This window comes from Rhinatrema bivittatum, chromosome 7 (assembly GCF_901001135.1).
Source record: "Rhinatrema bivittatum chromosome 7, aRhiBiv1.1, whole genome shotgun sequence".
Taxonomy (NCBI): domain Eukaryota; kingdom Metazoa; phylum Chordata; class Amphibia; order Gymnophiona; family Rhinatrematidae; genus Rhinatrema; species Rhinatrema bivittatum.
Genome location: NC_042621.1, coordinates 43,323,691 through 43,336,096, shown reverse-complemented (window position 1 = coordinate 43,336,096; position 12,406 = coordinate 43,323,691). Strand labels below are relative to the sequence as shown.

At 43.0% G+C, this 12,406-nt stretch overlaps 1 protein-coding gene across 1 annotated transcript in view; it reads right to left on the bottom strand.

Moving 5' to 3' along the window:
• INIP (INTS3 and NABP interacting protein) overlaps window positions 1–12,196 on the bottom strand; it is a 64,523-nt gene extending 52,327 nt beyond the window's left edge. Inside the window, exons 1-2 of the mRNA XM_029608287.1 lie at window positions 12,002–12,196; window positions 985–1,087 (exon numbers count right to left, since the gene is read on the bottom strand). Of these exons, the coding sequence (XP_029464147.1) occupies window positions 985–1,087; window positions 12,002–12,008 (110 nt within the window). The 5' untranslated portion in view covers window positions 12,009–12,196. The remainder of the gene's footprint in view (window positions 1–984; window positions 1,088–12,001) is intronic.
• Window positions 12,197–12,406: the final 210 nt, after the last annotated feature.

Here is a 12,406-nt window from a genome sequence, read left to right as displayed (position 1 = left end):
CCCTCCCTGCCAGAAACACACGAGGAGCAAAGGCTGTCCCCAGACAGCCGCGTTGCCGCGGACCCACAGGCCCGACACGCAGCCCTCCGCGGCATCGCAGCCCCGACGAGGAGAAGAGCCCAGCAAGGAGCAAAAATAAACTCCTTCCCGGCAACGGCGATACGGCGCTCTACCTCCCCCAGGAGGAACAGGAGACAAGAGCAACAGACAACAGGCAAAGTAGACTTTTTTTTTTTTTTCCCCAAAACAAAAAACGTTACCAACAGTTCAGGTCCGGGTCCAGCTGGGGGGAGTGAACCGGGCACCCCAATGTCACCCCCAGTACTGATGAAACGCTGGAAGTGGGGCTCCCCCATGCGTCAGCGGCCTCAACCAGAGGGGATTGTCCCCTCAGGACCTCGCAACCCTCTGGGAGGCAGGCTCGGTGACCAGTAGGCAAGCCTCTGTGGTCCGAGCCCTAGGCTGTTTCCCCTAGACTCTGTTTTCTTCTTCTTCTATCTACCACCTAAATCTAGGCCTCAGCACAGACTGTAGGTTTGGCACCCTCTCCACCTGCTAGGAGACAGAAGAATACTGCCGGACTGTAGGTGGCACCAGCCTAGATATAGGCGGAGTTTGTGTTTGTAAACTTCTGTCTCCATCTGCTAGAGGAGGGGCCAAACCCAGGAGTCTGGACTGATCCGGGTACGTACAGGGAATTAGTATTACTCATCCTCCGGCAATTAAATGTTCCAGTCATGTTAGAATTAAATTTTTAAAAAAAAAGTTTTAAATTAAAAAAACCTTTAATTTAAGCAGCTTTCAATTCTCCCCCTAGCATCCAGTCAATTATCAAAAGTCAAGAATTAGCTCACACAAGCTTAAGTATCTGATTTATCCAAGCTCTGCTCCCAAACAAAATCAGACATTGCAGGAACCATGTGATGGATATTCTTCCTTTTAATCAGAAAAAGGAATGTGAAAATGAACAGGCACAAATTATACCTGGCTCCTGGATTGTTTGTGGAAGACTGGTTTTGCATAAGTAACTTTCTCTTCTCTTTGTCCAGTTCTGCCAAGATTGCAACTCTGTTTTTGTTCTGAAAACCTGGAGAGAAAGACAATCCTGTTTTACTAACCTAGTACATCAATCTTACAGCTCAAAATATTCCTTCACAATCCTGTGACTGAATATGCATTGAAATAAATAAATACAATCAGGTTTAGGGTGCGAGTCTTTGTGAATGCTTTGTAATTCATTTTATTACAGTCAGCTGTTCAAAACCAATTGCAAACTATGATCAAAAGGGAACGAGTGCCTCATGCCTGGATTTTCAATTTCAGAACCTCTCTATATTATAAAATTACTAGGGGCGCCGTGTAATCAGTACATCGTGTCTGCTCAATGTAACATCAGCTGCAGCAGGAGGAAAGGTTATAGGCAGCAAGGGAGGAGCATGGGGCCAGCAAGTGCAGCAGTGGTGCCCGCAATGAAACAGCTGGTAGAGTTTCTAGGGCCCCACCATCAAAGGCAGAGCAGCAGCAGAGGCAGTGCAAGGAAACAAAACAAACAGAGGCACCAGCAGAAAAAGAGCTGGTGGGGTATCCTGGGCCTCACCAGTGCAGGAGAGAAAGAGAAGCTATCGCAGGCAGGACCCCAGGTCCCAACAGCTGCACAAAGATGATGTCAGAGCCCCAAGGTGGGAGGAGACTAGAAGGGGGTGGGGTAGGGAATAGTGGCAGAGTAAGTTGGAAAAAAACAGAGGGGGCTGATGGATGTAGTGGGAGAGAGAAGTGAGGGAGCAGTAGGAGGGGTGAGAGGGGAGCTGAACAGGGAAACCAGTGAGCAAGAGGGAGGGGAAGGAGTTGGAACAGTGGAAGAGTAGAAGGGGATGGGGCGAGAAATGTGAATGAAGAAGGCAAGGGGCAGTGCACATGTCACCCTCCAATACTTCCACTTGTCCCCCATGTACCTTGGGGGAGGACAGGAGAAGGGGTAGAGAGTATGAAGTGCAGAGTGCAACACACTCACCCAGTTCCCTCCCCCCAGACATGCGCACACATCCATCTCATTCCTAATACCACTCACACCAGCCCCATAACACACGAAACACAGGGGAGAGGGGGAGTCTGTGGAGATTGCAAGGGGGCAGACATCCATTCCCCAACATGCACATGCCCTCACTCTCACCTTCCCACAACACACACGCAAGGGGAGTGCACATATGCATACACAAAGGAAAGAGGGAGAGAGAGGGATAGGTTCACCCCCCATGCACACATCCACCACTCACAACTTCAACACATACAAATACCATTCTCACACAGATGGGGAGGAAAAGGGTAGAACGTGTTGAGTAAAGGGGGGGGGGGTACCCCACACCAACCACATACATGCACCTCACCCATCACTATATATCTCACTCCCATCTGCACCCCCATCCCCACCACCTTCACACACCTTCTGCCCTACAACCTTTGCCAGTAAATGCTGCCCCCCCTACACAGACACCTACCCCCATTCCTGCACTCCCAAAAGAGCAAGTACAAGATACCGATGATGTACACATCCAACTGATGGAGGTATAAAACTTGCTTTCTGACATTCCCATGCAATTATCACTCCCTCTTTTTGGGGGTCCCTTAATATCCACACACACACACACAGTCAAGGAGGAAACAAGGAGGAGAATCCTATAGCTGTCGCCCCCACCCTCCCTTTTCATTAAAGACACTTGCCCTATCCGCTTGCATTTTCCACTTAGGCAGGAACATGAAATCTAGAGCAGAGACCCCACCGGCAGGGCTGGCAAGTGAAACAAGTAGGGGCACAGCCCTTAGTACATACATAAAAATATGAATTGGCTGTTATAATCTTCCGGTTAAAGAATCTGTTACAGCACTATTCCTACTCCAGAGATTATTTCATGGGTTCTCAAATGTTGACTTAACCAAACATTATATAAAATGCCTTAGTTGACCAACCATGAAAGGTGGAATAAAATTGCTACATTAAAACATTTTTATATAGTTAAGCTCTAACCCTACATGCAAACTTTTTAGATTTGTTCCACATTCATGTATACAGGGCTGCAGGAGAGAATATAAAATATACTGGTGGGGAACTGTCACTAATGACATTAAACCTGCTGATGCTATTAACACTCATATGTACAAGGTTACACAGCACTCAGACAAAACTATTGTCATTTTATCCAAGTTGGATGCAACCTGCGGCACAACTCTTAGGGCCTTTCTCAGAAAGGACATTTTCCCAGTTTGTGCCTATTCATCAAGTCACTTTCTTCATTTAACCTATTTCAGGAGAGAAAGCTATCAGGATCCTACCTGCTGTAAGGAATTAAGGTCCTTTTCAGGCTTGCATAGCACGTTTTGCTCACTCAGACTCAATAACTGCAAACCGATACCCAATCTCTCTCTCTTTTTTTTTTTTTTTTTTAAAGAAAGTAACATAAAAAGTAGTGCAAAAAGAACTCTCGGAACATCTTGAAAACAATAACATTTTATATACAATGCAGTTTGGCTTTAGAAAGCATTACAGTACGGAGACACTTCTGCTTGCTTTAAACCAGAGCTTTCCAAACTTTTCATGTTGGTGACACACTTTTTAGACAAACATAATTTCGGGACACAGTAATTCAGTCTACTAGCAAACCAGAGGTTAAAGGTTAAATGAACAAAATGTATTTCGACAATTTATGTATGTTTCCTTAAATATATACATAATAAAATGTTTCACGACACAACCTATCTTGTGAAAATCTTTCATTTATATTAAAAATATATAATATTCCAAGATTAATGTTATTGTTATAATTTATGAGTAACAATAATAAAACAAAGTTATTGTGTTATTCAATTTACCTCTTTAATGAGATATATGAGCTTGATGGGATGAACACAGATTTGAATATTTGGTGTTAATAAGAAAGTTCAAAGGGTCTTCTGCGTAATTTTAAAAAGTTGGCCAGTTTCACACTATAAAATTATTTGATAGCCTCATTCAACTAATTCTATATGGCTATGAGAGTGAAGACTGGAATTTATAGGAAGGGACAGAATGTCAATATAAATCCTGCACCTCCAGTTCTGTAACTCTGTGCATCCACTGAAATTCCCCCAAACAATGGAGCTTGGATGTTTCCCTTACAGCTCATCATACTAAAAGATGTTTTCAAATTCTGGTGTCACCTCACAGTAACAGCAGCACAAACACCTTCCACTGCCAGGCACATTGTGAACGAAAATAAAACCTCGCAAAAAAAAAAAAGACACTCAAAATCTATACTGCAATCCCATCATAACATAACAGTAATAACACCAATGACTCTAACAACAATAAACCTACCTGTGAAAAAGCAAGGGTAAATATTATACTGAGTCCTAGAATACCAATACACCACCTACTGAGGAAACAAAACAAACCCGATTGCTATAGATCCCTATGCTAGCGAATTTCTCATCATGGTCACACACACAGAGCAGAGACAGACCCTCACCAAATACAGAATACAAAATAAAGGAGCACAAATTAGACAAAAACTGAAATGGAAACCCCAAGAAGCCAGACTCTGTGTATTAATAATGGAAAAACAGAACCATCATTCCTCATAAAACAAATAAAATCAAGAAACATAAAGCATCAGTTATAATAGTAAAACCATACTAATAAAAGAATATTTTAAAACTACTGATAAATAGAATTTCTATTCATTAAAATCATATACATTTACAATTTCCTAAACACCAATAAAATATTTCAAAACAGCACATATATCAAATAACACCCAATAATTAAAACTAATAAGGATTTTAAAAAGCCCCTGCTGTCCATACGTGGGAGCTCTTGATTTCCAGTCACCCTGATATTGTCAAGGATTAGGAGGTTATCCTCTCTCTCTCACACATACTCACATTTCCATTCTCTCTCACACATATACTGTCACATACATACACATTCATGCTCTTATACCCACCATAACCTCTCGCTCTCACAGACACTGACACACTCTCAAGCTCTAAGACACTCTCTCTCCCTCCACACACACACCCCCACACAAACTCTTACTCCCCTGGATTTTCTCATACATACTCTGTCTGGCTCCCTCACATACACACAAACACACACACCCAGGCAAGCTCCCAGTCATTCTCACACACTGAAACTGACCCCCAGGCAGGCTTCCATTCAATTTCACACCACTCCCTCAGGCATGCACACATTCATTCTCATACACACAGACCCCCAGGCAGGCACCAATTCATTCTCACACACACATACACCACACACAGGCCGGCACCTATTCTCACACATACAAACCCCAGGAAGACACCCATACATTCTCATACACAGACACACCCTCAGGCAGGCACACACTAAAGGCAAACCCCCTCTCTTTCTTTTGCCAGCAACCTCGGAGCCTCTCTCATTCCTCTGCTGCCACTGTCACTGCTGCCGCATGGCTATTGGGGAGGCGCTGATTGCTGCTATTGGCACTGAAGCCCATTCTGCTGCCTCCTCTGTGCAGGCCCCGTGGGTTTCCACTTCCTCCATGTTGATCTCGTACATTGTGAAATCAGCATAGAGAAAGTGCTACTCTTGCACATTACCAAAGATTACATGTGCGAATCAGTAAAAAGTAATTTATTTCTTTTTTTTTACCTTTGCTGTCTGATCTTAGTTTTCTAATCGGTTGGTCACAGGCTTTTTTGTTCCACCTCCCCTTTCTTATTTTTTTGCCAATTCCTTTCATATTGTCTTTTTTTCTATTTCTTTTCTCTCCATCTATCTTCTTCCCTCAAACATTCAGTCAGGTTCTCATTCTCACATGCTTTCTCTCTCACACACTCACAGGCTCTCTCTCATACAATCATTCATACAGTCTCTCTCTTGCACATGCTGTCTGACTCTCACACACCCAGGCTCTCTCTCACACCCACATGTTGTCTTGCTCAAGCACAGGCTCTCACTGTCACATGCTCTCTCTCATACAATCATTCATACACAGTCTCTCTCTTGCACATGCTGTCTGACTCTCACACACCCAGGCTCTCTCTCATTCCCACATGCTGTCTTGCTCAAGCACAGACTCTCACTGTCACATGCTCTCTCTCATACAATCATTCATACACACAGGCTCTCACTGTCACATGTTGTCTCTCTCACACACACACACACAGGCTCTCTCACATGCTGTCTCTGCAAACATTCAGGTCCTCACTCCCACACACAATCTCTCAACTCACCTCATACACACACACACAATCTCTCAACTCAGCTCACAGACGCACACAATCGCTCAACTCACCTCATTCACGCACACAATCTCTCAACTCAGCTCACAGACGCACACAATCGCTCAACTCAGCTCACAGACGCACACAATCGCTCAACTCAGCTCACAGACGCACACAATCGCTCAACTCACCTCACACACGCACTCTACGGGCCCTCAGCTGCTCTCTTACCTCTGGGCCTTCTCTTCACGGGTCGCTGCAGGATGGGCTCTGTAGCGGCCCTGATCTTCTCGGGCCGATCGCGGCGGCGACCCTGCTACCGGGCCTCCTCCTCCTCTTCTCTCCCCGCTGCAACAACGCTGCTGCTCCTCTTCTGGACGCGGCTGACGCTCCTCCCCCTTTCTGCCCGTGCGGCTCCGGCAACATTTTTCTTCCGGGGCTGCATGGGCAGGAAGGAGGAGCAGCACCTGTACGTCTCGACGTGACCTTTTTCTTCTTTGGGCCGTGCCTTGCCGATCTTCCTGCTGTGTGTCGGCACACAGCACAGCGATATTTTACTGCTCAGCCGCCAGTGGGATGAGCTCCACCGGCGGCTGCATTGGCTCCCACTTGCCGGTGTGTCACGTGCACCGGGCTTGCGCGACACACCGGCATACCTCAGGCGACACACCAAAGTGTCGCGACACACACTTTGGAAAGCTCTGCTTTAAACAATACCATTTTGAGAGGATTTGACAGTGGAAAAAACTGCTTGTTAGTATTGTTAGATCTGTCAGCAGCTCTTGATACAGTGGACCATTCCATTCTTTTAGACAGAATCAGAGAAATTGGGCTAACAGAGAACACTCTCAAGTTGTTCGAATCGTACATCACCAATCGGTTCTTTCAGATAAAAATCAATAAATTTCGGAAAAAACTGAACTGGATACTAGAGTCCCACCGGGATCTTCACTATCAGCAACCCTGTTTAACATCTATATGATTCCCATCTGTCATTTTCTTAGTGGACTTGGTCTCACTCACTATGTTTATGCTGATGATGTGCAAATTTTAATTCCAATTACTAATTCAATAGATGAAACACTTAAGCTGACAGCAATGTATCTAGCTTTGATTAAACAGCTTTTAACTAATATGAAACTGATTTTAAATGTCGATAAAACTGAAATCATATTTCTAGATCGGAGAACAATATCAAACCATCAGTTTTGATCCTAGAAAATAACAAAATGAGTCTTGAAATTGGAAATAATGTGCGAAACCTTGGCATAAGAACATAAGAAAATGCCATACTGGGTCAGACCAAGGGTCCATCAAGCCCAGCATCCTGTTTCCAACAGTGGCCAATCCAGGCCATAAGAACCTGGCAAGAACCCAAAAACTAAGTCTATTCCATGTAACCATTGCTAATGGCAGTGGCTATTCTCTAAGTGAACTTAATAGCAGGTAATGGACTTCTCCTCCAAGAACTTATCCAATCCTTTTTTAAACACAGCTATACTAACTGCACTAACCACATTCTCTGGCAACAAATTCCAGAGTTTAATTGTGTGTTGAGTAAAAAAGAACTTTCTCCGATTAGTTTTAAATGTGCCCCATGCTAACGTCATGGAGTGCCCCCTAGTCTTTCTACTATCCGAAAGAGTAAATAACCGATTCACATCTACCCGTTCTAGACCTCTCATGATTTTAAACACCTCTATCATATCCCCCCTCAGTCGTCTCTTCTCCAAGCTGAAAAGTCCTAACCTCTTTAGTCTTTCCTCATAGGGGAGTTGTTCCATTCCCCTTATCATTTTGGTAGCCCTTCTCTGTATCTTCTCCATGCAATTATATCTTTTTTGAGATGCGGCGACCAGAATTGTACACAGTATTCAAGGTGCGGTCTCACCATGGAGCGAAACAGAGGCATTATGACATTTTCCGTTTTATTCACCATTCCTTTTCTAATAATTCCCAACATTCTGTTTGCTTTTTTGACTGCTGCAGCACACTGTACCGATGATTTCAATGTGGTATCCACTATGACACCTAGATCTCTTTCTTGGGTTGTAGCACCTAATATGGAACCCAACATTGTGTAATTATAGCATGGGTTATTTTTCCCTATATGCATCACCTTGCACTTATCCACATTAAATTTCATCTGCCATTTGGATGCCCAATTTTCCAGTCTCACAAGGTCTTCCTGCAATTTATCACAATCTGCTTGTGATTTAACTACTCTGAACAATTTTGTGTCATCTGCAAATTTGATAATCTCACTCGTCGTATTTCTTTCCAGATCATTTATAAATATATTGAACAGTAAGGGTCCCAATACAGATCCCTGAGGCACTCCACTGTCCACTCCCTTCCACTGAGAAAATTGCCCATTTAATCCTACTCTCTGTTTCCTATCTTTTAGCCAGTTTGCAATCCACGAAAGGACATCGCCACCTATCCCATGACTTTTTACTTTTCCTAGAAGCCTCTCATGAGGAACTTTGTCAAACGCCTTCTGAAAATCCAAGTATACTATATCTACCGGTTCACCTTTATCCACATGTTTATTAACTCCTTCAAAAAAGTGAAGCAGATTTGTGAGGTAAGACTTGCCCTGGGTAAAGCCATGCTGACTTTGTTCCATTAAACCATGTCTTTCTATATGTTCTGTGATTTTGATGTTTAGAACACTTTCCACTATTTTTCCTGGCACTGAAGTCAGGCTAACCGGTCTGTAGTTTCCCGGATCGCCCCTGGAGCCCTTTTTAAATATTGGGGCTACATTTGCTATCCTCCAGTCTTCAGGTACAATGGATGATTTTAATGATAAGTTACAAATTTTTACTAATATGTCTGAAATTTCATTTTTTAGTTCCTTCAGAACTCTGGGGTGTATACCATCCGGTCCAGGTGATTTACTACTCTTCGGTTTGTCAATCAGGCCTACCACATCTTCTAGGTTCACCGTGATTTGATTCAGTCCATCTGAATCATTACCCATGAAAACCTTCTCCATTATGGGTACCTCCCCAACATCCTCTTCAGTAAACACCGAAGCAAAGAAATCATTTAATCTTTCCGCGATGGCCTTATCTTCTCTAAGTGCCCCTTTAACCCCTCGATCATCTAACGGTCCAACTGATTCCCTCACAGGCTTTCTGCTTCGGATATATTTTTAAAAGTTTTTACTGTGAGTTTTTGCCTCTACAGCCAACTTCTTTTCAAATTTTCTCTTAGCCTGTCTTATCAATGTCTTACATTTAACTTGCCAATGTTTATGCTTTATCCTATTTTCTTCTGTTGGATCCTTCTTCCAATTTTTGAATGAAGATCTTTTGGCTAAAATAGCTTCTTTCACCTCCCCTTTTAACCATGCTGGTAATCGTTTTGCCTTCTTTCCACCTTTCTTAATGTGTGGAATACATCTGGACTGTGATTCTAGAATGGTATTTTTTAACAATGACCACGCCTCTTGGACGTTTCTTACTTTTGTAGCTGCTCCTTTCAGTTTTTTTCTAACAATTTTTCTCATTTTATCAAAGTTTCCCTTTTGAAAGTTTAGCACGAGAGCCTTGGATTTGCACACTGTTCCTTTTCCAGTCATTAAATCAAATAGATTCTGAACTTAATTTAAACATATTAATAATAAACTCAAAGAAGGTTATAATAAATTACAAACACTCAAACTTCTAAAACCTTTACTTGATCACAATAACTTCAGAACAGTTCTTCAAGTTTTACTACTCTCAAGCTTGGATTATTGCAATGCACTATTCTTAGGACTTCCACAATCAACAATTCGACCATTAGAAGTACTTCAAAACCCCGCAGCACGGATATTGACCAAAACAAAAAAATACGATCATATAACACCGGTTTTGATTTCATTACATTTGCTCCCGATAAAATATTGCATAGAATATAAAGCTCTCTGCATCCTACATAGAACAATCTTTGGGGAAGGAACAGAATGGTTAAATGCATCTATAAGATTACATACCCCACAAAGAAATCTCAGATCTTGTAATAAGAGTCTCCTATCTATACCGACAGTAAAATCAGTACATCCATCACAGGTCAAAAACAGAGCAATCTCTCTTGTGGGACCAAAAATATGAAACGCATTACCTGAGGACTTTAGAATGCAGCAAAATGAGAAAACATTTAAAAGATCTGAAAACATAGCTATTTTGCAAAGCCTACGATGAGAAGACCAGATGACATAGCAAGCGGAATTTTATTTATAATTTTTGACACACTTTAGATTACTGAATTAGTTATTAGCCTTTTACTGTTTTTTTTTATTTTATGAATATTATATTAGCTCATAATTGTCTTTTTATTGATTTTACTTGTATTATTGATTTTATGTCTATTACCTTGGATCTATGTAAACCGTTGTGATGGAACCTTCTAAATGATGGTATATAAAATTTTATAAATAAATGCCCTTTTTGAACTTGATAGCTCTAAACAAATTACATGCACCATAGATTAAGTTTTGTGCCACACACATCCACATAATCATGCAGATCAATCTGTAACAGGGTCAGCCCATAGTCCTGCCTATACTGATCTCAAACAAAAGCCCAGTACACAGAGGGGAGGAGAACTCCCCTCCAACATTCAGCCAATGGGGAAACATGCCCAAACTGCCCCAAGTAGGGGGTGAAATGAAAACAGGTTCCTGCTATTAGCTTAAAAAAGTTCATTTTACCACACTGCGTTTAAACATTTTGTTTAAATCATCAGTACATTACACTTTGTGCCACTTCAGGAAGTTAACATATTACTCTGCAAATTCCTTTCATGCTCATATATATCCAGATACCCCAGTTTCCTGCAGCAAAAAACAAGGAAATCCAGTGGCAAACTTGTAAAAATAGTCATTTTCTGCATGTCTATGTCCAATTAATTTTTTTTTTATTTGAGGAAAAGGGATCTTAGTGATTGGGGCTGAGGAGGTCAGGAGGGGAAGGTATTTGGAAGGAGAAAATTGTAGAAGAGAGAAATGAAGGAGGAATTTTAGGCAGGAGGGGTAGAGGGAGGAGGACAAAGAGAAAGAAGAGAATGAGGGATTCAGGGAGGATAAGGAAAGGGAATGAGGAAAAGAGAGGTGAGGGGGATTAGAAGTGGAAGTATTGGGGATGAGGTGGAAGAGGAAAGGGGAAGATTGGGAAGAATAAAGAGCATCTTAGTTATGAGCTAAGCATGTATCTGTGCAGGCATGGAGCCAGTGGTAATCTGAAAAAGAAAATTACCAGGTCAGTGACATGGCATTAGAACATGGCAATGCAGGGTGAGACCATAAGTCCATCGAGCACAGCATCCTGTCTCTGACAGCAGCCAGTCCAATTCACAGGTACCTGGCAGATCTCAAAGGAAATCCTTTGCCTGTTACCCAGGCCCAGGAGTAACAATAGCTTTTTTTAGTCTATCTGGCTCATAACGGGTTATGTCTTTTTCCTCCAGGAACTTGTCAAAACCTCTTTTAAACCCGGCTATGCTAGTCACTCATCACGTCCTTGGGCAGGAAATCAGCAATGCAGCAAGTCTATTAGTACTATTGGTAATTAGCAGAGTAATGCGTAACAAGCGGAGTATACTCTCATAGTACGATTATGGCAGTAATTAGAATATATAAAGTTTATCGGTGCTCTTTATACAGTTGTTATAACTCTGCTCACTCCTAACTACCCCAGCACTCTGCTCCCTGCTTTATACTAATTCCACCTTTCCGAGCTGCAAGCACGGCCCCTCCCCCTGCTCTGCCTCTCACCCGCCATCCTCCTTCTCCACTGCTCCGGCTCCTGCTGGTGGAACTCGAAAGCAGTCGGACCTGGAAACAAGGGACGAACAGGGCTAGCGCTACAGGCTGAGCGCTAATTGGCTACTTCCGGCCACAGCTGCGGCGCGCGGGAAAGATGGCAACAGACTGAGGGCGACCTGGCTCCTCCCCTCTCCCCGCCCCCGGAAGCACCCTTTCGGCGGAAGAAGCAGCGCAGCCCTACAACCCGACTCCTCTCGCTCTTCTTCCGGGCCCCACCCGGTAACCTGGCAACGGTACAAACAGAGCTCAGACCTACCCTGGGCCTTTCCCTGATGTTCTGGTGATAAAAGAGAAAGTCAAAGGGCAGAGAGTGAGATCCCCCGCGCCCCTCCCGGAAGGTCCCAGGCGATTGAA